Source organism: Euprymna scolopes, chromosome 8 (assembly GCF_053919585.1).
Source record: "Euprymna scolopes isolate OS-2025 chromosome 8, ASM5391958v1, whole genome shotgun sequence".
Classification (NCBI taxonomy): Eukaryota; Metazoa; Mollusca; class Cephalopoda; order Sepiida; family Sepiolidae; genus Euprymna; species Euprymna scolopes.
Window position 1 is genome coordinate 13,749,653 of NC_136489.1, and position 26,065 is coordinate 13,775,717.

The window sequence follows — 26,065 nt, forward strand, 5'->3', positions numbered from 1 at the left end:
TTGTTGTTTTATATCTTTATTGTTTTGTTGTTTTATATCTTTATTGTTTTGTTGTTTTATATCTTTATTGTTTTGTTGTTTTATATCTTTATTGTTTTGTATCTTTATTGTTTTATTGTTTTGTATCTTTATTGTTTTGTTGTTTTATATCTTTAGTGTTTTGTTGTTTTATATCTTTATTGTTTTGTTGTTTTATATCTTTATTGTTTTGTTGTTTTATATCTTTATTGTTTTGTTGTTTTATATCTTTATTGTTTTATATCTTTGTTTTATTGTTTTGTATCTTTATTGTTTTATATCTTTATTGTTTTGTTTTATATCTTTATTGTTTTGTTTTATATCTTTATTGTTTTATTGTTTTATATCTTTATTGTTTTATTGTTTTATATCTTTATTGTTTTATTGTTTTATATCTTTATTTTTTTATTGTTTTATATCTTTATTGTTTTATATCTTTATTGTTTTGTTGTTTTATATCTTTATTGTTTTGTTGTTTTATATCTTTATTGTTTTGTATCTTTATTGTTTTATTGTTTTATATCTTTATTGTTTTGTTGTTTTATATCTTTATTGTTTTGTTGTTTTATATCTTTATTGTTTTGTTGTTTTATATCTTTATTGTTTTGTTGTTTTATATCTTTGTTTTATTGTTTTATATCTTTATTGTTTTATATCTTTATTGTTTTATATCTTTATTGTTTTATATCTTTATTGTTTTATATCTTTATTGTTTTGTTTTATATCTTTATTGTTTTGTTGTTTTATATCTTTATTGTTTTGTTGTTTTATATCTTTATTGTTTTATTGTTTTATATCTTTATTGTTTTATTGTTTTATATCTTTATTGTTTTATTGTTTTATATCTTTATTGTTTTATATCTTTATTGTTTTGTTGTTTTATATCTTTATTGTTTTATTGTTTTATATCTTTATTGTTTTATTGTTTTATATCTTTATTGTTTTATGTCGTTATTGTTTTGTGACATGTCAATCATTCCAGGTTTTTTCTGCAGCTTTCATTTAAGTAAAAGCGTGTGTTGCAAGATGCCTGTTCTACAAATACTTTAATGGTGAATTCTCTGACGAACTACAAACACTTGTACCTCCCCGACGTCACTACCCCGACAAACCCGACAAGCTATTAAGTCTCATCCCTTTACAGTAGAGATCCCTAGATGCAAAAAAGCCTTTTACTCCAATAGTTTCTTCCCCAGAACTGCAGGTCTTTGGAACTCCCTTCCGGGATTCTGCTTTCCCAACTGTACTGATATGCAGAAGTTCAAGTGTAATGTGAACAAACATCTTTCTACGCATCTCCCTTCATAATGGCCCTGCTAATCAAGTCCCTGATAGTAACCCCCTGCTTCAAATTGGCACTGTGCCTTGTTTGGGGTGAAAATTGAATAAAATATAATAAAATAAAAAAAGATGGGGGCAGAGAGTTGTTTATAAGTACATTACTTAATTTTGGTACCACTTAGCTTTTTCCAGGGTAAAATGAATCCCAAGAAAATTTCTTACAATAAAAACCTTCCTTCCATAGAACAAACCATGGTGAAGGGAAAATAAATAGCAACTCAACAAATTGAATCTACTCACCATAACCATTTCTGGTAAGGCTGTCCACCTGACAAATCCTTTATCAAGTTTTCTTATTTTTGGGGCTTCTTTTTTTACTGGGGAGTTTTCCGATTCAAAAGTCCCTTGCTCTTCAGAAAGAGTTGGGTACCATTCATCCGGGACTGGTGGATACTCTTCCTGCTTGTATTTCTTATATTCTGTGTCTGTGCCCGTTACAATGAGACCTGCTTTTGAAGGGTCATGAATTAATGGAACACCTGTAAACAAAAAAAATCAAATATTTACTAATATACAACAAATACTGACCCAACGGGTCACGGATGATTAAGAAACGTATAATTCTGTACGCTATTGCAGTCTAATAATAGTGCAAATATTATTTCAATATATTATTGCCGTCATTTTCACGCGATCCTTTTAGCTCTGTTTTCTCCTTTCTTTCCTTCTGCCAACGTCTGTTCGTCACTTTTATTTGTTTTTCAATCTAATCTGTATGCATGTCTATCTTAGCACCACGTTTAAGTCTGTAAATATTCATCTGCTGGTTTAATATTATACTAGGTTACAGAAATTGATTGGCATATCTATACCTACAAAAGTTCAGTTCTTATAAGAGAATGATGCAGACCTAGATTGCGAACACGAAAGAAGACTCCGAACGTGGTAAAGGTTTTCAAGATATATTGAAAAAGAAACCAGATGAAGAGAAAAGTGGTGACGTAAGCTAAGCTTACTTGTCAGTTAGATATCGGTACCCGAGAGTACTTGGCTCTCGATTAATATAGTATTTGGAAGAGCCCATCGATGATTAAATAACTGTCCCATATCAGAGAATTAGACAAGTATCAACGATATCTAGAGTAAATTCTCGTGTATTGAACATAATAGGGATATGCATAAGAATTTATAAATAAACTAGCAGAGCTATCCGACGGAATAACAAAAACAAGGAATAACAAAACAAGATGTTAAAATAGGTGTAAATTTTAAATGTTAAAATGTACGTCTATTTTTCTCTCGCCACTCCGTCATCGTAAATTTTCCTTTTAGTCTCCCTTAAATACAAAGTTCCTTTCTCTAATAATTAAAAAAAAAGGAAATGGAATCTTGCTAACATTCGAACATTGTGTTTCGACCAGTTCAGTCCAGTTCTCCTGAACCTGATTCCCGCCATCTTGACTGCCAGCCTTATATTCCCTCATTCCAATATTTAATCTCATTAATATGCAAATTACATCCAACCACATCCCCTCATCATTAAAGATCACCCCATAAACTTAAAACCCTGTTAGTCTCTCTACTAGTCAACTCAGATCCTTGCTATTCTTTCTACCTAGCCCACTCTGCTCGGCTAGACAGAGCCAACCCACGATACTCGGCTAGACAAAGCCAGTCCACTCTGAAACGCTAACTACACAGCTAGCCCTCACTTAAAGTGACAACTCCTTTATACAATACAACTGAATCACATTTTCAATTCTTGATTTAAAAGCGAGGACTTTTTCAGAGAGAAAAAAAAAACGAATCGCATTTTTAAAAATTCATTTTAAAGCGACAGATTTTTCTAGGAAATCCAACTGAATCTAACCCCAAAAGAAAAAAAGACTAAAAAGGTCCGACTCACTTCAACGTCGTTGTATCTTCACTTATATAACAACTCGTTTGTTTTCTCTTTCTCAATACTTGAAATTTTTAGAGTTCGACGCGAATAATTTTAATCCATTTTCCAACACTCAACTTTTAAAAATTCAACACGTGCCATTTAATATTCTCATTCTTTCGATACTTTCAATTTTTACAGTTTGACGCAACTCATTTAATTCTTTCCCTTCCTCGAGGCTTTCAAATTTCAAAGTGACTCGTTTAATATTTCGCTTTCAAATTTTAATGTGACTCATTTAATCTTTTCCTTGCTTGAAACTTTCAAATTTTGATATGACTCGCTTAATCTTTCCCTTCCTCGAGGCTTTCTAATTTCGTCTCGATCGCAGCGACTTTATTTTTCCGGCCGAAATAGCTTCTAAAAAAAAAAAAAAAAAAAATGAATTCTTGTGAGCATTCAAACATTCTGTTTCGACCCATTCCCTCCCGAATTTGAATTCTGCCATCTCGACTGCCGGCCTTATATCCCCTTCATTCCAATGTCTAGCCTCATTGATATGCAAGTTCCATTAAACCACAGTTTCTAGTACAAGACACTATAACAAGTCCGAATAATCTAAATATTGAATACACTCCATATAACGAGTGTATATATTTACGTGTATAATGTATGTGCATACATATTTATAGATGTCTCTTATCCTCTAGTTGGTATAATGTGTACACACGTGAGCAAAAAAAAAAAAAAAAAAATGAGCCAAAAAAATTTTATACATTTTATTACACTAAAATCTGTATTGAACAACGAAAAATTGAACAAGGAAACTTAAATGAGATTAATAACACAGAACAAGACATTTATTTTAATAAATGCTTAGCATGGAATCGCATTCCTTTTGATTTCTTTAAATGATCAATCCTTTTAGACATGCACTCAACCAAAGTGAAACACTGTAAAGAGGAGATGCTATTTCATTCGCTTTGCACAGCTTCCCACAGTTTGTCATTGTTCGAAAAAGTTCTTCCATCCAATGCACGAGATATTATGGACCAAATATTCTCGATTGGGTTTAAATCAGGGCTTTGACCTGGCCAAAACATCACATCACTTGAATTATTAGAAAACATGTTTTGTGACTTTAGCAGCGTGTGCAGAGGGCATTATCATGTTAAAAAAGAATGTTCTGGAGTATTCCCAGCTCCTGGATACTTGGTAACATTCCTGTTTCTAATATTCGAATGTATTTCTTTGCATTGATTGACTTCTTAAATCTAATAAGTTCCCCATACCATTATCCCTCAATTCCCGTGTTTAACTGTCGTTTTTATGCAATGTGGCGAAAACCTTTCTCCAGTTCTTCAAATGCACCGTTTGGGAACATCACTAACAGGACAAAATCTTGATTCCTCTGACCAGAAAACATTCCTGAACCAGTCTGTATCTTGCTTGCCATAACACGAGAATAATCTATCATTGATGTTCTTCTTAGATAAAAATGGCTTCTTTGCATACCTTTTAGAAGAAAATCCCATTTCTTTCATTCGTCTAGATGTTGTATATCTAGAAAGAGAATTTCTAGCCCCTGTTGTGAATTCTTTGCTATGGTCAACATAAGTTTTCTTTCAATCCTTCAAAACAGTTAATTTTAGCCTGTGGTTGTCCTTCAAAGTGAATGCTCTAGGGCTATCAGATCCAGAATCTTTGACCAATTTGCTTCGCTGCAGAAAGAGAGGTTTTCACATTTTCTTTTCTTAAAATATCTCAAATCTGCTTGTAAGTCATTTTGGACTGCCTTAATCCTGCAATTCGGTTTTTTATATCGTCGCCAAGATGCGGTCTTACCATTTTTGGGATTCATTTTTCCACTTATTATTATATGCTCTAATAATAATAATGATCTGCAAAATATAAATTTTAAGTTAAAATTAACAAAAATTCACGGAAAAATATTGAAAAATCAATTTCTTCCTTCTTTCACTCTTGGCCCATTTTTTTTTTTTTTTTTTGCTCATCAGTGTATATACATCCAGTTAATATTATTGAAATGTTCTCTTATTAAGTGACCAGCTGCGGGAGAATGATTGCACATCTAAAAGACCATTCGTTTACTACATGGCAATACATAACACGTACTGGGACACATACTTCCTTCCTTCAGGTTGGTCTGTAATTGAAGGTTTCTCCAGAAGAAAACCCCAAAACAGAAATTATATTTTATTTCACGGGTCGTTACCTCACATAGAAGATGAAACACATTGTAAGTTCTACATGATATTAAAATTGCGTTTCTCTCAACTTCCAAACGCAGAGAAAATATCTTCTGTGTTAACCTATCCAAGTCTCTCACTCTGATTCTCAACTCTAAACTTTTTTTTTTTTTTTTTTATTACATTTTCACCCCAAACAAGGCACATTGCCACTTTAATGTAGGGGGCTACTATCAGGGGAAACATCTACTGGGGTACTATGTAGGGATTAGGGCAGCGAGATGTTGGTTCACGTTGCACTTGAACTTATGCATGTCAGTACAGTTGGGGAAGCAGTGACCTGGAATGGAATTCCAAAGTCTAGCAGTTCTGGGGAAGAAACTACTGGAGTAGAAAGATCTTTTACATCTAGGGATCTCTACAGTGTGGGGGTGGGATTTTGTAGCTTGTCGGGTCTGTCGAGGGTGTTCACGTCGTGGGGGCACAAGTGCTTGCAGTTCTTCAGAGCATTCACCATTATAATACTTGTAGAACAGGCAGAGGGATGCAACGTTTCGACGATGGGACAGAGGCTGAAGTTTTGATGCCAGTTTAGGGCCTATCAGATTTGCGACTCTCTTTTGAACTCTGTCAAGGAGCGAGAGACTAGTAGCCGATGCACCGGCCCAAATGTGACAGCAATACTCCATACATGGGCGAATAGTGGGCTTATAGAGGTACAGGATACTTTCGGGTGTTAGAAGTTTTCTAGCACGGTAGAGAGAGCCCACCTTCCTCGCAGCGGCCCTGGCAATGCCCTCGATGTAATTGTTCCAGCTCATGTTTCCTGTGAACGTTAGGCCAAGGAGCTTGAAAGACGTACTCTCAGCTAAAGAGTTGTTGGCCATTGCTATAGGTGGTAGAGAAGGTTTCTTGTAATTATTGAATGAAACCAGTTTTGTCTTGGTGGCATTGAACGTTACCATCCATTTTTGCCCCCATTCCACTACTGATTTGAGGTCATCCTCTAGTGTTTCTGCCATTACTTTAGATATATGTTCATTTGTTTTCCTGTCGTGCCTGCTATAGAGTGTGCTGTCATCAGCATATATACCCATCTCAGAGGCAATTTTGTCGGGGAGGTCATTTATGAATATCAGGAACAGCAGAGGACCAAGGATAGATCCCTGGGGCACTCCCGCATTTATATTAAAAGGTACGTCTCTCTTCTAAACTATCCCATTACGTTATTGGTTCACATAGCATTAATAATAATCGTCCAGGTTTATTGGCTTCCCCTGGCAGTGCTGTATATAACATAAATTATCAATCCTCATCTAAAAATTCAGAAACGGTATGTCATTAAATTTCTATTTCAACAAAATTCGCATTATTTGGATTCATAGGACTACTGTTCTCATCGTGAGTGTCATTTTCATAATTTTTCGGTTGATTTAACCTCCAATCTTCTTCAGGGCTATCTTGTCGAACTTGGGAATTTTTCTGTCGAACTTGGATGAGATTTCAACAGTTATTTACTCACAGGAGAAGAATTTGCTCTTGTTTCATCAGCAAAGACTGGATAGAGGTCATGAGTAATTTGCGATTGTATTTTTCGTTCGCCCACTATGAGAATTGGAACCAAGAAAATATCACTTTTACAATTGATTTTTCCAAGTACTCTAACCACTTGCAGACAGTTCTAGTACGAATTTTGAGAGCCTTAAACACATTTTATTTCTATTTGTTAATATGACTATGTATCATTACCATATATATATATATATATATATCACTGTATATATTATCCATATTTAAAATTAATGGCTCCCATATCGTCTTAAATAAATACTATATTTAAATTAATGCAAATAATGGGATAACGAATCCTCATTTCAAAAATTCAAAACGTTGAACCAAATTGTCATAATACAATGAAAGTTTTAAAGCAATGTTTTAATCTTTATTTATAAAATTATTGGATATAAATATATTCCAACATTTTCGATCTTTTAATAATTTTCATTAAAAACTGAAAATAATAAATAATTTAAATGCTTTTATTTTCCATTAAACTAGGAAAGATAAAAGAATAATTCATACCTCTTTTTTCAATTATTAATTGAATTTAGAATATTTTGTTTCACCATGATGTTCAGAATCTAGAAGAGGTACATATGGTCAGTTCTCATTTGCAGTTGCGAATTTTGCACAGTAACAAACGAGGCTGAAAGTCGTTTGTAAGCAGCGAATATATAGTTTTTAAGGAGAATTTTACGAATCTAATGGACAGAAATGAAGACAAATGAAGAAGTCACGCGTAAGGCAGAGTACAATGGATAACTACTCAATACTGCCATGCCAGACAGTTAAAGTTCTATGACCATTTAATGCAGGCGGACGGCTTTGAAAAAAAACTTGAGGTTAGGAAAAAAATCGCCGGAAAAAAAGGAGCAGAGGAAGACAGCAGACAAAGCGCACTGACAGTCCCCACAAGGTGAGTGAAAATACGACTATAAATCTCATCAGAAGACCGAATAAAGAGGGGACGGAAAAGCCATGATAATCGATGTCTGCAATAACAGACATGATACCTGAAGAAGAACTATAAAGTGCGATAGTATATTTAACACATCATCTACAGGCGATTAGCAATAAACTAACTCTTTCTCAGAGAAAAGGATGGAGTACTGCTGTCACATATGGGCTGGAGCTGCTAAAAACAGCCTATCCTGCTTTGACAGAGTACAAAATAGACTTCGTAGCCTAGTGGGGGATGCCCTTTTCTCTTCCCTACAACCTTTCTCCCACAGAAGAGACGTTGCGAGGCTGTCTTTGTTTTATCGTTATTTCCAAGGCAAGTGCTCGTCTGAGCTCCAATCCCTGCCCCCCCCTCGCCAATCTTTCACGAAAAACACCAGTCTAGCTGAAACCACTGTCAATAATTTTCCCCATTCTTCATCTGTGCCTAAATCAAAACGTAGATTCCATGAACAAAGCTTCTTTCTTGAAGGTGCACGCCTGTGGAACTCTCTTCCGTTTGCCTGTTTTCTACCTGGCTGCAGTTTGGATGTCTTCAAGTCCAACATAAACAAACTCCTGATGAACCGCCCCCTTAAGTAAGACACTTTATCAAATCTCCATTGCTAACGAGTGCTGCGATATTGTCCCATTGATTACTGTACACGCAATAACACTTATCCCCGAGTGGCTTCCGGGCCTTGATAAGTGATGACTACCATGTAAACAAAAAGAAAAAAACTATTGAGGGAGATAACCATCGTCGGACTGCATAAAACGTTATGTCAACTCGGCAGCGATAAAGCAACTGTCGAACTGATTGTCGCACACTTAGCACGATTGAAACCTTATCAGAGTTCATGTATTCACAAACATATACACGGGTTTGGAGTCTATATTCGTAACTCCCCCCCCCCCCGACTAGAGAAACAAAACTAGAAACAGACGACCAGGCCTTTCTGTGCTTCAGACTAAACATGCAACATGATATTAGCTACTTGTATTTTCTCTACCGCTCTCCCTCAATTCAGGACTGTACTCTAATAAACAGTCTCTGGCTGCATAGATATAGCATTCTCCCTCGATACTAGCGCACAAGTAGGTGTATTTGGTGATTTCAATTTCCACCACATGAAGTGGACTGTAGCTCGTAGCACAACACATAGCTTCTTTATATCGTTTCCCAGACCAGCAAGATCAACGTGCCTCATTTCTAGATCTATTTCTGACCACAATTCCCAATGGTTGTATAACGAATGCCCACAGCCCAATCGGGAATGCTGATCATGCTGTAATAATGGTAGAAATCAGCCTAAATCCTCGACCCAAAACTAAAGTCCCACTCCTCAAAACAACGAGGTATTACAAAAAGGCTGACTGGGAACCCATCATGGATCTCATCAAAAATGTCCTATCGGGAAATATCTTTTCTCTTGCAACTGAACAATACACAAATTAAACCACTGAATGGTTCAAAATTGCAACTGACACACATGTTCCTTCACGAAAATTCTATAGCAAACCCCACTCTCCCCAATGGTTTACTTCTACTTGTGCAGCTGCCATTGCTCAAAGGCAGCATGCATACTGCAGATTCAACCGACATAAGTCCACTTCAAACAGACAGAAGTACAAGCTATAAGTAATTGTAAGAGAGAAATAGCGACAGCTAAGACAGAATACTCAGAAACCACCAGAAAACACATCGAACCACAGAAATTGATTTTGTGATTTTTGGAATATCTACAACAGTGTAGTAAATAATGGGAAGTCAACGATTCCTCCACTATTAAACAATCATGATGTTGTTTGCACGGAACCGAGAAGGCTAACCTGCTTGCCAGTCGGTTTGTCTCAAACTCCACATTGGACCCGGCAAACCACTCCCTCCCTGACTTTCCTTTGTTGCCACACTAGATGATTTGAAAATCATTCCTTCTCAGGTGCATGGTATCATAAACAATCTAGACACCTCAAAAGCGTGTGGATCCGATCTCCTCCCAGCTGTACTATTAGGAAAATGCTCCACTGAGGTTGCTCCAGTTCTCTCCAAACTTTACAACTAATGCCTTAACGAATCTTGCTTTCCTGACTGCTGGAAAACTGCTTCTGTGGTATCAGTTTTCAAGAATTCTGGCGAAAGAACTGACCCATTAAATTATCGCCCCATTAGTCTTCTCTCGGTTTTCGCCACAATGTTCGAGTTTTTAATTAATCAAGCTCTAGTCCATCACCTTACAGCTGCTAAACTCCTGACAAACAATCAATATGGATTTAGGCAAGCCCGTTCCACAGCAGGTATCCTAACTGTAATCTTTAAACATATATACCGTTTACTGGAAAAACAGGGGAGGGTAGAGCAGTAGCCCTCGATATAGGTTTTTGACAGAGTATGGCACGATGGTCTTCTAAAGAAAATTAGATCATATGGTATCACAGGAAGAATATGTAATGCAATTAAATACTTCTGAAGAGAAAAATTCAGGTTGTCCTCGATGGTCGTACATCTAAACAATATGATATAAATGTGGGAGTACCTTAAGGGTCTATCCTTCGACTTTATTACTCTTGATATTCATAAATTACCTCCCAGATAAAATTGCCTCCGAGATGGGTATGTTTGCTGATGACACCAATCTCTATAACAGGCAGGAAGGAAAAACAAATGAACACATATCTAAGAAAATGGCAGAAACCCTAGAGGATGACATCAAATCTGTAGTGGAATGGGGACAAAAATGGATGGCCACATTCAATGCTGCGAAGACTAAGCTTACTTCCTTCAATAACTGCAAGAAACCTTCTCTACCACCAATAGCAATGGCCAAGAACACATTGCCTGAAAGTACTTTCTTTAAACTCCTCGGCCAAACGTTTATAGGGAACATGAACTGGAATAGATACATTGGCATTGCCAACGCTTCTACCGCGCTAGAAAACTACTTACGCCTGAAAGTATCCTGTACCTCTATAAGGCCACCATTCGTCTATGTATGGAGTACTGTTGTCACATTTGGGTTGGTGCATCAAAAGAGAGTCGCCAACCTAATAAGTCCTGAACTGTCATCTAGGCTTCAGCCTCTGTCTCATCGACGAAATGTTACATTCTTCTGCCTGTTCTACAAGTACTTTAATGGTGAATGCTCTGACGAACTACAAGCACCTTTACCCCCTCAACGTGACTACCCACAACAAACCCGACAGGCAGCTAAATCCCACCCCTTCACTGTATAGATCTCTAAGTAGAAAAAAAGCCTTTTACTCTAATAGTTTCTTCCCCAGAACTGCTGGACTTTGGAACTCCCTTCCGGGATTCTTCTTTTCCAACTGTACTGACATGCAGAAGTTCAAATTTAATGTGAACAGACATCTTGCTACTCATCTCCCTTCATAACACCCCTGCAACTTATGTCCCAGATAGAAGCCTCCTACTTCAAACTGGCACTTTTCCTTGTTTGGGGTGAGAATTGAATAAACAAATCTACAAGTTACAAAAAATAAAAAGGCTATCCCTTCGAGAACGTAATACAGAGCTAACAACTGTGATCTATAAAACAAGTGCAGCTTCTTCTTCGATCTGACTTACAAGTTTTAATTGAAATCCAAATATGTTTGCTCACTATGTCCTTCGATACCAATGAGGCTATTACTTTTATTGCGCCATTTAGTACAATTGTAACTCAAATGCCACAAACTACTTTGAAAGCAATGTTGATTTTTCATTTTACCAGACCTAAAATGTCCGTTAAAAGCTTATCAGCGCTGGCGACTAAAAAGAACTAGACGAATTATGTTGATTACAATCCTTTTCTATTTTCTTTTTGCAACATATTCGTCTATTTCTCTCTAACGGACCCAACACGTTGTATGTAGACTTGTTCACAAAGGAAAATGATAACTCCAACACAATTTTTCTTGGCGCAGAAAAAGGTAATTATTTTGTCATTTCATGTAACATTGAGTTTTAAACGATTTTGATTTGATTGAAAATATTTAAAAGTTAAAAAGATCCTGTGAAAACTTACTTGTTTTTGGAAATGAAAAGCAGAGTGAATTCCAACAAACGGACAAACATAACATGTTACAATTAAAGTCAGTTGCTTTTAGCATTTTTTAGAATTACTTTGCGATTCAGTCGCCACAATGGTGATGAGATTTTATTCTAAAAATTTGCAGATTAAAATAAAGAAAAACTAATAAAAAAACTTGCATTGAAAAACATTTCTATTCTAAATTTATTTTTGATTGCTATGCAGGCGAAAGAAAGAGGATTTTACTCCCTGCAAAAAGTGAGATATTCTTTTCATCACCCAGTTTTCTTTTGTAGATCTGATTTCATAAAAAAATATCATGCTTAGTATTTGAAGCTGTTTTTTCTTTTGTTTTCTATTAGTTCTTTGAAGCCAAATTCTACAGGAATTCCTTATCTATAAACAAGTCTAGATAAATGCTTTCTTCCTTTATAATCGCGAAATGAGTTGTTTATGAGAGATGAAAATATGTCTGGTTCTAAGACTAAAAAATTTACCAAACATTTTTAATGGCGTTATATTTTTATTCTTTTATTTTTTTTTTTTTTATTAAAGGAGATTTAGAAATTTATTTGAACAGAAATGAAAACTAAAAGAATTATCAGTTTTTTTATTGAAATATCCTAACCAAAAATATACGATTAAAAAGAATGTTATTAGTATAAGTATTATTGAAATTAAAAAAAAATGCATATATATATATATATATATATATATATATATATATATATATATATATATATATATATATGTATGCTGAAAAATTTAAACAACTATATCCATAAATTTCTTTTATTTCATCATTTTGAATACGACTCACGGAATAATTATTTTTGTTATTGCTATTGAAATTTCGGTATTTCTACAGAATTTCAACCTGCTTTTTATTTTACCCTAATCCTAAGTTTTGTTTAATTTGCCAAAAGTTTGTATGGTTAAAAAACTTTCAGAAGCCCCGAAATTTTAAAAACTTTTGTTGCTATTTTATTTTTTATTATTTTATGTTTATTTAAATGGATCGTGTTAGCTTGAAGTTTTCAACTTTTTTTCATCAAATTAGTAAGCTATTTAATTATATAATTAATATAATTAGTGAACTAAATTGTCATAAAACGAAAACTAATTTGGTTAAAATAATGTCGTCTCAATGACATCCATCTTATTTTTGAACCGAATCCTTTATTTACTCCTTATGAGTAGCATGCTCTCGTTCCGTCAGTCATGACTGAACGACACAAGTCCTAAGTAAGTCGAAATAATATTTTAAGTGTCGCCCACACTGAGGATTGAACCTTCAACTTCCAGACAAGTGTAACTAGTGAAGAAGTCATATTCGTATGAACGTTAATGATAATACATTATTATCACCTTTCATACAAATATGACTTTTTGTGTGAAAAATAAATCGTTGTAATTTATAATTTTCAGAGTTTATACTGAAATCCTTATATCAATGCTCTATTCTGATTGAGCTTTTTCATCTGGTTAGGATTGTCATATAAATATTAATATTTATACTTGCTTTAAGCTTATTTAATTTGCGAACTTGCAAGTTTTTTTTAATAATATACATATAGTAGCATGGTGACCCGACGTTGTCCGGGATTGAAGCATGATCAACGAATGTTTCACATTTCCATATTTCTATTCTCATCGAAATCGATCGATTGCTTGCGCTTGTGTGCACCTGGAGGAATCTCTCACTATGATCTATTTCACAATACAGTGTACATTGCACTGTAAAGAACATACTGTTGACTTTATAAAATTATTTTTATATATAATGGCTTGAATTAAAGTTTTAAATGCAAAAAGTATACTCCAATTTTGCTCTAAACAGAAACATTAATTTCGAACACGCCCCTGTCACATACAAAAAAAAAACTATTTGTTGATTTTATACGTTGAGTCTTTCGGCTTATCTACTAACAAAATTTCTCAAATGCATTTATGATGTTAGGCTGTGCAAGGTGTTAACTTTGGTCCAAATCGCATGTTCAATCTTTCATCGAATTATTTCGATTATCGATACTTATCAAAGGCATTCCAATACAAATCCTATCTGAGAACACTGCCAGGCACGTGTGAAATGTCATAAAATCGTTTTCAATTCCATAGGGAACGGATTCAGACACACTAACTTTCTGTTATGTAATATGAGAAGTGAATATATATATATATATATATACATATCTTTCTCTCTCTATGTATATATATATATATATATATATATATATGTACACGCACACACACATAAATACATGACGGAAAAGAATAGACACTAAGATAAATATTTTTCCTGAGATTAATTAGATTTATATTTACAGATAAGAATAGTGCTGAAATAAATAAGTACTGCATCTAACAACATTGAAGCATGCGATGAACCAAAGGAGCATCAGACTTATCAGAATTTCTGTGAGGAAAAATCATAATGTTATGAAAAAGGGCAGATCCCAGTAAGTAAGAAGGCAAACTAGATAAGTTTCAAAATATATTTGGAAAAGGGTAGAATCGAACCCAGTAAAAATGTTTAAAAAAGAATACATATTGAAATCCTAGGAATGCAGAACGATTGTCATTGTTCGTGCAAATAACTAAATATTATTTATGTCAGAGATATTTGATTTATGAATGCAGTCGATTGTTTTTAGAAATAACTGGACATTAAATATGTCAGCTAAAAGAATAAACAATACGGGTTTAGAAATAATGATTAAAATAGATATTGAACAATTACAATTGGGAATCCTTTGTTTGTCAAAAGTGTATTTGGACATATACAGGTAAAATCCACATGTATAAACTTCACGTGGCGAAGGTGTGCCTCTGACGTCATCGAGAAAGGAGATTCTCAATATATTGAAACCGGGTTTGAAGTTAGGATAGACAGTCACAGTCACAGCCACAGCCATAGAGACTCAGAGAGAGAGAGAGAGAGTCGGTCAGACTGGAAGTTGATGCCCCTAAAAAGCGAAGTGGGGGAAGAGGAGATTATGTAAAGGCTTGAATCCCTGACAATCATCCAGCTGGTATGAATAAAGTATCATCCATATTTGTAAACTGTTGTCTTCGCCTGTCATCATTCCACCAAAAAGGAAAAGGTAAATGTATATCCCCTTTCAAGTAATGCCCGCCATCATCATCTAAACGAACTTTTTTTAATACTAAGTATTGTCTGTCCCCTCCTCCATCATCAGTAATGATTCTCCCCCTCTGATGTAAAAGAACTGCATTACACATTCCCCTCCTTCAATAATGAATTCGTATTTCCCCTCTACAGGTGCTAACAAGAACTGTTGTATAAATCTCACACCCTCAATATTGTCATTATCATCTTCTGTTCTGAGTCCCCGTTATGTGGGTGTCTCCAATATGTACCCTGCTACACAACAGTAGGTCAACACGAATGTGGTCTTAGACGATACAAAATAACAGGGAATCTTTCAGTATCACTTTTTACTGTCAACAATAAAAATTGTACAATTCACAAGAGAAGACAAATAGTGAACAAAACTGGTGGAGTGCGAAGGAAACATTCATTTTGCTAAAGACATGTTTCAATATTACATGAAAGATTCTTACCAATTTTCTCAAGTGGTAAAATGAATCAAATTAACTCCCTATTTATGAAAAACCGAGCTCCTTGTCACTTTGCTAGCACGACACAACATTGGTTGAGCCAAAATTGAAATAATAAACTTGAAATAATAAACTTGCAATAATAAACTTGCAATAATAAACTTGCAATAATAAACTTGCAATAATAAACTTGCAATAATAAACTTGCAATAATAAACTTGGATAAATTGGATTGATATCTCCGGATATGAACCCAATTGAAAATCTTTGAAGCATATTAGACCGGAACCTTCACCAAAAGAAAAGGAAATCATCTTCTAAGTCTGAACTTGTAGCATTATTACATCAGACAGGGCAGGAAAAACTTCAAGATTGTATTTGTCAAGTGATCAATGCCATGCCTAGAAACGTCCTAGCGTTAAAAACAGCAAAGGGAATGCCAAACAAGTATTAGCTATTAAATTTGTGGCTATTGATTTTTGATTTTGTTTTATAAATTATATGTTTACTTAAATAAACTGTTTCTATGGGTGTCCATTTTTTTGTCATCTTTCTCTCTCATATATATATATATATATATATATATATATATATTCACCTTTCACATCTTGTGGATTAAACGTAGAGTTCCATTCGAAATTCAATACAGATTCTAGAGTTCGACAGAAAGATTCCCGAGTTTAACAAGATACACCTGAAGAAAATTAGAGATTACATCGACTGAAACTTGAGAATGATAGTCCGATGAACTCAAGTAATATGCAAAACGACCATAAAAAAAACATTGATTTATTGACGACATTATATTTTTTGCTTAAAAGATTTTAATACAAAATCTCTAAATAAGAGTATCCATACTTTACCTGTGAGCAATTCCATTTGGAAAGCATTGCTTGGGTGTAAAACTGTTTTTCTAACTTTTGGATTGAGAACATCTTTTAACGTCTTTGCTGGAAGGAATTCAGTAGATTTGACATCTATAGACAGTGCACTTTGGTTTACTTTCTCCTCTGAAAAACAAAAGAATCATTGATTAGCACCTGAGAAAAGAAAGTCAGTTAATAAGTTAAGGGCACTGTAGCAATGTTCCCCTGTTTAAAATTTGGCCATTCCTAGTTAACAACATCATAAATGAGACTAGTGCCATTTATCTTCCTCTAACGCTATGAAGATGTGGCACAAGAGTCAGAAACTGGGATTGAAAAGCCAGTGCCTTAGAGGAAGAGCACTGTGACTGGAAAAAATGCCTGAGTAGCCCATCCGGCATTCCTCGCTAGAGGCGCTTCAAGTGATTAGCAATAAACTCCCTTCTCAAAGGGAGAAAATAACGCTTGTAAGGGTGGACCTATCAGAACTGCAGAGGATCAGCTACATACGTCAATCAATAGAAAAAATGACATTGCAAAAAAATTCCTGATTCAGTTTCAATCTTACCCAAGTACGCCAGAAGATTAGTTGACCAACATGTGGTAGGACAACAACTATGGAAAGCAGTAATTACTTGGGATACAGTTACAAGATTCATTATTCCTATCCCATCACGGTTAATCACCTGAAGAAGGCCAGGGGATGTGTTGGCCGATACGTAGTGAAACATGAAGATGAGGATAAGAGTCCACAAAAAGAATGAATGCACAAATTATGAAGCCACGTCTCAAGGATTCCAAAAATAATTTTTTTTTTTAAATACTTGTTTAATTGCTTGTGTTACTTGATCGTTCACTCGCAATAACACACGAGTGCACAAAAGTATGTACTGTTGCTTCATGCGGGAAGAGAGAGAGAGAGAGAAAAAATATCACATTCGGCAGCATAGATCTGAACAATTCTGTCAATACGACCCGACACGATTCTGAACAACTCCGTCAGTTCAAACACGAACAGCTGCATTGATTCGCCACACTTCCAAGCAACGGCATTGGTTCAAACTTTAACACGTTTGTTGATTCGACATGATATGATCTCATCTCGAACAACATATTGATTCAAACCTAAATACCTCCGACAATTCGACATGATCCCGACCACAATGACTCAACGTGACACGTTATCAGAGCAACCGTGGTAGTTACTTGCCGAATGACTGTCATCGACTTTTTTTATAGCCTTTGGACGAACTTCTTTTCACCGTAAGTAGGCCTTACGGACATTGGCATACAATTTTTGAGCGCTTCTGCATATGCTCATCACACTCCTCCCTGATCTCGAGATCACCAATGACAATGTTGGGCAAGCTTCTTTTTTCTGGTACTATGCCTTAATGGTACAAGAACTTCCTCAGTGGTACTTTTGTATGTCGCATCATTGAACTCTTCCTACTCTGGTTCCTTGAGTGCATTATCTGCGGCGGAGTTTTCTTCATATGATTGTTTGTACAGCAGTGGGGCTTCGTCATCTGATCAGGTAATTACATCACGGATTAAGCAATCATATCGGCATGCTGGACGCACATCCTTTATTTAGCATGGTTTTCCATCAACTGAGACAAAGTGTTGGCTATTGATTTTCGTCACTGTATGGATTAGCAACTGCTTTTTAAGACACCACCACTTCATCAATACCCTTCACATGGATCCTACAAATGTACAGTATATTCCATGCTTCAGTCGTGGCTATCTTGTCATCTTTAGACGTAATGTTGTGCTAGTACACTATCTTCAAGATCATGCATCTTGTTCTTGCCGCAATTCACTTTATTGTGCAATGGGACCTCTCAATTATTCCATTTCCCTGAGGGTACAATGGCACACCGAAATCAAATGTGCATGCCCCACATCTTTGTAAACTCAGCAAATATCTTTCCACAAAATGCTGCACCATTATCCATGAGAAATTCAATTGGTGGCTCCCTATCACAGAACACAATCTTCAATGACGCTAGAAGAATCTTGTTGGTGCAATTGCTTCCAGAGAGCAAAACGGTTAGGGCCACAGTATGTAATATCAGGTACAACTGAGTGCCAAAATGGGTTATATCCATAGCAACCCTGCGCCAATTTTCAGGGACGTCAAGCCTACCTAACTTCTAGTGCACTGGGGCTGGATCTATGGATTGGCATTCTGTGCAATCCCCGATCACCATCAGCTTCAGTTATTAATGGGTTGACTAACATTACAAAGTATAACATCCTCTTCACACTAGAATGTCCACTAGACCAATGGATTGCCTCTACAAGAGAAATATTTTGTTCTGCAGCTACGGCACACATAGGTTCTCTAGGTTGTTTTTTTACGGATTTCATTTAACCATCGCTGTGATACCCGAGCAAGTTTGTCAGATCTGTTATCATGAAACTTAACGAGCCCCACATCAATCTTCAGTGCATATTCCAAGGCCAAATCTTGAAGCGTTGAGAGGTGGCACCTAATTAACATTTCAGAGGCTGCTCAGTTATCTACCGATATACATATGCAGAGTCTGTTCGTAAATGGATGGTTTTGGCTTTCCACTGCAATGAAAGGTTGACACCTTGCTGCACAGCATCAGGCTCGATTTAATTTATATGCGTGTCCTCATGCACTGTTTGGAGCCAGCTTTCATCTTCCACGGCAGAATTATTGCTTTCCACAACCACACTGTAACTTCTCCACAGATACACCAATCACCTTTCACTGGATAGTCCTGGGCTACTTTCAAACAAATGTATTCGATCATCTGTGCTAGAAGAGAGTCTCGCACTTTGTCATCCCATCGAGTTTTCATAGTGTTTGCCCTTTATTAAAATGTTGTGGCGACAGGTAACCAGCCACACACACACACAAAAAGCCGTCAGTTTCCCGCACACTGAAAATACAATTCGATGAGCAAGTCTATCAGGGACTACTGGAAGATTACTTTCACGCTGCCGTAACAATTTTCCGTGATCCTCCTGGACAACTATTCAATTTTGGAGCGCTTTCGCTTATGCATATGTGTGTAAAAAGCCTATCCACTTTTCTCTCCCTTAATGTTTTTGGATTATGAAAAGGTTATAGTATTACAAAGTGACCTCTCACCAAGAAACAAACAAAAAAAAACAAATGTCATGCAAAAAAATCATTAATAAAATTCACAACCTTTTCTACAATCAAACTATATTTTGTATAAATAAACTTCACTAATTTTCAATCATCAATTTGAATTTTGTGTATTCACTCCTAACTCTTTTAATCACATTCATTCCAAATCCTGATTGTGCTCCAATGGTAATACCAAGGACCCAAAATTCCTGAGCAATCTCAATAGTATCAGCATCTAAATATACTTCTCCATAACTACATTCTCATCCTTCCCATTGTCTCACACTTATTTTCGACTGATTCTGTTAAATTTTGGATTTTTCAGTTATTATCAACATTCACTAATCGTCTAATGTTAGTCTTTTTATTTTCTCGTTCTCACTAAACAGAGTTTACACTAGGTATGCATTAAAATAAAACTGCTTTTAAATAAGTTAAAAAATACCCCAAAATTATTCAGCTAAATAAGCAACTCGTCCTGCCTTTGGTAACATTTTTTGTTGTATATCTATACTTTTGTTATATTTTCGTTAAAGTAAAAGTTTCTATGGCACGTGATTTTGTGTTCCTTTTCAAAAGGGCTGACTTTTTTTTTTCTTCAACATTTCGTTACTAACAGTTCTTGCGTTTACTGCTACTACCTGCTCTTACGTTTATTATTTGCTCTTACGTTTATTATTGGCTGTGTAGGGAAACGTGTGACTTACCTAACTATCACGCGTGCATAATTCAACAGGTCGGTCATGGAACGAAATGAATGAAAAAGAAAGAGACAAAAATGGCTGCCTTATCTCTTTATATGCCTGCAATGTTACCACCTGATATGCAGATGAGTTGCTCCTGGTTGGAGATTGTTATATTTCCGTTAAAGTAAAAGTTTCTATGGCACGTGATTTTGCACACGTTCCTTTTCCTTTTTAAAAGGGCTGAGTTTTTTTCTTCTTCAACATTTCGTTACTAACAGTTCTTGCGTTTACTGCTGCTACCTGCTCTTACGTTTATTATTTGCTCTTACGTTTATTATTGGCTGTGTTTGGTCTGTCTTCCGTTCTATGATAAAACACCACAACTTTTTTCACCCATTTTTTTTTTGTTTGCTATTGTTAAAATGTCCATAATCTTTCAACTCCCGCTTTAACTCGACTATACTTCTTGTGTATTTAATGCTTAGAAATACAATGAAAATAAAAGAAATGTTTAATACTGAATCCCATCAACGCAAGGTGATGAAATAAGATGGAAAGTGAGACAAGTACTCGAGAAAGCCAAGCCTCCTAAATCAAACATCTCTCGGGAAGATAGGCTGCCTATAAGAACCCTACAGAGTGACAGCAGTATAATAATTCTGCCAGCAGACAAAGGCAATGCTACTGTGGTGATGGACATGTCGGAGTACTCTGAAAAAATGGCAGGCATAATCGCAGATGGTAGCTACGGTAAAATAAAGAAGGACCCAACTTTGAAAACCGAAAGAAAGCCGTTACAAATCCTTACCAAAAACAAGGAATACATCGCTCCAATGAGATATAGACAGCTGTTCCAGCATTACAGTAAGCTACCACATATGTACGGTCTCCTCAAGATACACAAAGACGGTACTCCACTCAGAACCATAGTGAGCTGCCGAGGCTCAGCATGTCACCTACTGAGCAGGTATCTTGTGGATATAATAAACCCATTAGCAGGCAAGTCAGCAACACATGTAAAGAATTCTGCCCACTTCACGGAACTGATCAAGGGAGCACCCATCAGTACAAACCAAATGGTAAGCCTAGATGTGGTTAGCCTGTTCACTAAAGTCCCAACTAGTGAGGCACTAGCAGTAATTCAAGACAAACTAGCTGCGGACCTCACCATAAAAGAGCGCACATGTGTACCATTGCCAAATTAATGGAAATGCTGACATTCTGCATAGAAACAACCTACTTCAGAATGGGTACTGACCTATATCGACAAGAGGGACTAGCTATGGGCTCGCCATTATCACCAGTGATGGCGAACATATACATGGAATACTTCGAAGACATGGCCTTAGGTTCAGCCAACCATGTGGCTAAGATACGTTGATGACACCTTCATACTCTGGCCCCATCAGGAAGACATCTAGGCTCTCCTAAACCATGTGAACTCAATAAGACCATCGATACAGTTCACAATGGAGAAAGAAAAAGATAACCAACTGGCTTTCCTTGATATACTCATATCACGCACAGAGCATGGGTTTAAGACATCCGTATATCGCAAGCCTACCTTCTCTGGACAATACCTAAACTTCAACTCCCATCACCCATACAGTATTAAACATGGAATCGCACGCTGTTTACAAGATCGAGCAGAGACAATAAGTAGCGACACCATTACATGCCACCAAGAAATGGTCAGGTTGAAGAATACCCTCCGTCATAACAACTACCCCGATAGCATACTATCCACCAGACGTGTTAATAGTATAAGAGAGGAGAATGAAACCCAAAAGCCTCCAACGGTCTGCCTACCATACATACGAGGCATCTCCGAAAAGATTCAGAGAATATGTGCCCCCTACAACATCAGGACGGTATTCAAGAGCGAGTCAACACTCAGACGACACCTGGTACGAGTGAAGACCCGCATGGAGGAGAACATGACCAAAAACTGCATATACTCCATCCCATGCAGTTGCAGAAAGGTTTACAAGGATGAAACATGCTGCCCCCTTAAAGTAAGGGTGGAAGAACACCGAAAAGTGGTAACTAAAGGGGAGACGGAAAAATCGGGTATAGCCAACCATGGATGGAGAGGGGGGACCATCGCCCCCTATGGGATGAAGTAAAAATAATAAACAGAGAGACCCACTGGAAAGTGAGAAAACTTACAGAAACAGCTCACATGCTCGGACATAACAACCTACTGAGCAAACCAAGCATAGAGCTGAATGCAATTTGGATACCTCTGATAGAGAGAGAAAACCTTGAATAACAACATAGGTTTAACATTAACAAAAACCAACTAAGAATTGTCCTAGTGACATATGGCCGAGTGGTCCTAGACGTTGTATCAAAGTTTACAGAGTTCAATCCTGAACGAAGGCAGTGAAAAAGTAACATTCAAAACAGAGAATCAGCAAATATGTCCCAAAGCCTAGCTGGAGTCCGAACACGGTACCCCCGTAATAATAATAAAGGGTTGGGTTCGAGACTCCTAACAAACGGTTGCCCAGTTCGATACAAAACACCTGATGAAGGCCGGAGGGCAAAACGGCCGAAACGTTGTGACAATAACAACCAAGATGAAGAAGTCAGTCCGACAATCTCAATGTTATTTCTATGTACCACACTATATTTAATTGCTTGATAAACTCTTCCATGTTGGTTAGTAATGGCAGAAGTTCCCTTCCAACCACTCATAATTATTTCTTCAACCTATGTTCCCATATTATACACAAGATACCAAAACTTCTCAATAGCTTTGTGAACCATATATACTTTAGAAATAATTCACCTTAATTAAATAAATTAATTTAACGATTTCAGCTTTTCAATTCGCCTACATTGATATTATTGTGTTTGCCTTGTTTCAACACATTCTTTGAATGTAAGGTTGAAGTATCAGTTTTATTTGCCTGTTGTTTTCATTTGCATTTAATTAGTTTAATTAGTTTATTCACCGAAATAGAATCGCGTTTAATTATTTTCAATTATTTTTAAAGGTAAAAGATTCTAAGGGAATAAATCTTTGAAAGCAATAGGAATTAAATTACTTTCAGTTTTAGTTTTGTTTGTTTTGTTTTTTGCATAGAAAAACTTCCTACAATTATAACAACTTTTGGTTTTGAAACATATATTCAATTATTGTTTACCAGTTGACCCGAACCGGCATTACCCGGAGCATTTATTATTCCTGTGAAAGAAAGAGTCATTATCCATTATTCTTTGCGGTGGATAAGGATGAAAGATTTAATTTTGTACAACAATTTGTATTTTTTTGTAGAAATAGTTTTCTTAAAAAGTATTGATTATAAAAGCCATAACAAATGCCATTCCTGAAGCTTACTACTAACTAGTTCATGAACTTGAGAATCTTTGTTGGAACCTCGGCAAGATCAACATGCCTCACTTCAAATCTATTTCTGACCACAGTTCGTGATGATTGTGTAACAAATGCTCATAGCCTACTCAACTACTTGACTACTGCTGCAATAATGATAGAAATCGCTATTGCTCAAAACAAGGTATTATGAGAAGGCTTACTGGGAAGCCATCAGAGATCTTATCAGAGATGCCTATGGGGAAATATATTTCCTCCTCCCGCTGAACAGTATGCAAATGAGACCATTGAATGGTTTAAAACGGATATTGAAGCACATGTTCCAGTATATATATTCTTTAGCAAACCCCACTCTCGCCAATGGTTTACTTCTATTTGTATTTATATTAGCTGCCATTGCAAAAAGGCAGAATACATACCACGGATTTAACTGACATAAGTCCTGTACAAACAGACAAAACTATATAGAAGCCAGAAATAACTCGAAGAAAGAAATAGCGACAGCTAAGAGAGAATTTACTGAAACCACCAAAAAACAGAAATTAGAAACCCGTGATTTTTGGAAAATCTACAACAGTGTAGTAAATAATGGGCAATCAACAACCCCCCCCCCACTATCCAACACTCATCAGGTTGTTTGCACGACAACTGAGAATGCTAACATGCTTGCCAGTCGGTTTGCTTCAAACTCCAAATTGGACCTAGCAAAACACTCCCTCCTTTACTATCCTTTATGGGCAGAAACCACACTGGATGATATAGGAATTACCCATTCTCAGGTGCATGCTATCATAAAAAACCTTGACACTTCAAAAGCATTAGAATCCGATCTCATCCCTGCAGTACTATTAAAAAAATGCTTAGCTGAGGTTGATCCAGTCCTTTCCAAACTTTATAACAAATGCCTTGCTTTCCTAACTGCTGGAAAACTGCTTCTGTGATACTAGTTTACAAGAATTTCGGCAAAAGAACTGACCCATTAAATTATCGCCTCCTCCAACTCTTTGCCAACATATTTGAGTCCATATTTAACCAAGCTCTAGTCCATCATTTTACAGCTGCTAAACATCTGACCACCCAACAATGTGGATTTAGGCAAGCCTGTTCTACAGCAGATATCCTAATTATAATCTCTGAATATATATACTATACACTAAAAGAAGCAGGGGGAGGGTAGAGCAGTAACCCTAAATATATCTAAGGTTTTTGACAGGGTATGGCACGATGGTCTTCAGGAAAATCAGATCATACGGTATCATAATTCAATCCTTCTTAAATAGGAGAAAAATCCAGGTTGTCCTCGACAGTCGTACATCTAAACAATACGATATAAAATGTGAGGGTAACTCAGGGGTCTATCGTTGGTCCTTTTATTGGTGTAAAATGGGGGGGGGGTCACCTCAAATACACAAACGGAAAACAGTGGTATTACTGCGGCCACATCATCCAGCTTCTGAATCCTTGCTACAAGGTCCACTTTTTTAAGCCACACCACCACATCACCGTCGCCATTAAAAGGCTTAATCATGTTGCTTAAGCCTGCGTTGGCCATCGCCGAAATAGCTTGGTGTAAAATGGGGGGGGGGTTCACCTCAAATACACAAACGGAAATGTTCAAGAAAGATTATCGCTACAGTCCTCTGTCTCTTGTCTCTACTCTCGTTGCCTTCTCTCCTGGCTGATCGGGAATCATCTTCCAGCACCCAGAAATGAACATCGTTTTATAGGTTCCATCTTCACGCACACACGAGATTATGCGAGAACAGACGAAATAAAAATGCTGGCCGCCATGTTTGTTCTTCCTTTTCTTCGCCTAAACTCACTCGCTGAGCACCCACGGTAAGACTTCTCTTTCTTGCTTCTAACCACACCATATGTTCATATACGACTTCCCTGATAAAATTGTCTCCGAGATTGGTATATTAGCTGATGACACCTCACTCTATAACAAGCACGAGGGGAAAACAAATGAACACATATCTAAGGAAATGGCAGAAACACTAGAGCATGACCTCAAATCTGTAGTAGAATGGGGAAAAAATGGATGGTCACATTCAATGCTGCAAAGACTAAGCTTGTTTCCTTCATTAATTACAAGAAACCTACTTTCTACTCTTATATTTCTTCCCAAGAATTGCTAGATTCTGGAACTCCCTTCCAGGTTTCTGTTTTCCCAACGGTACTGACGACTGTTCAAGTGTAATGTGAACAGATATCTTGCTGCTCAACTCCCTACATAGTATCCCTGCAACTTATGTCCCCGATAGTAGTCCCCTAGATCAAAGTGACACTGTGCCTTGTTTGGGATAAAAATTGAATAAAAAACGTTTTTTTAATTAGACACGCTTACTCATGTCTTAGTATTTCCAGGAAAAGTAGATTAACTGAAGAAATTCCATGCCCAACATAACGGCATAATCATGCTGACACACTGGTTCTCATTAGCTCACCAAAGTAAAGCAATATTGAACCTGGTCAATACCAGATGGGTGACCAGTTGGGAGTCCATATAGGAGGATGTCGACACCTCACTGCAA

The 26,065-nt window shown here is 36.4% G+C and overlaps 1 protein-coding gene across 1 annotated transcript in view; it reads right to left on the reverse strand.

Moving 5' to 3' along the window:
• Nucleotides 1–26,065, reverse strand: part of LOC145283491 (HEAT repeat-containing protein 4-like) — a 2,203,577-nt gene that overhangs the window by 2,029,325 nt on the left and 148,187 nt on the right. The window contains exons 5-6 of the mRNA XM_080132316.1: nt 16,367–16,513; nt 1,600–1,838 (exon numbers count right to left, since the gene is read on the reverse strand). Coding sequence (XP_079988442.1) covers nt 1,600–1,838; nt 16,367–16,513 — 386 coding nt within the window. The remainder of the gene's footprint in view (nt 1–1,599; nt 1,839–16,366; nt 16,514–26,065) is intronic.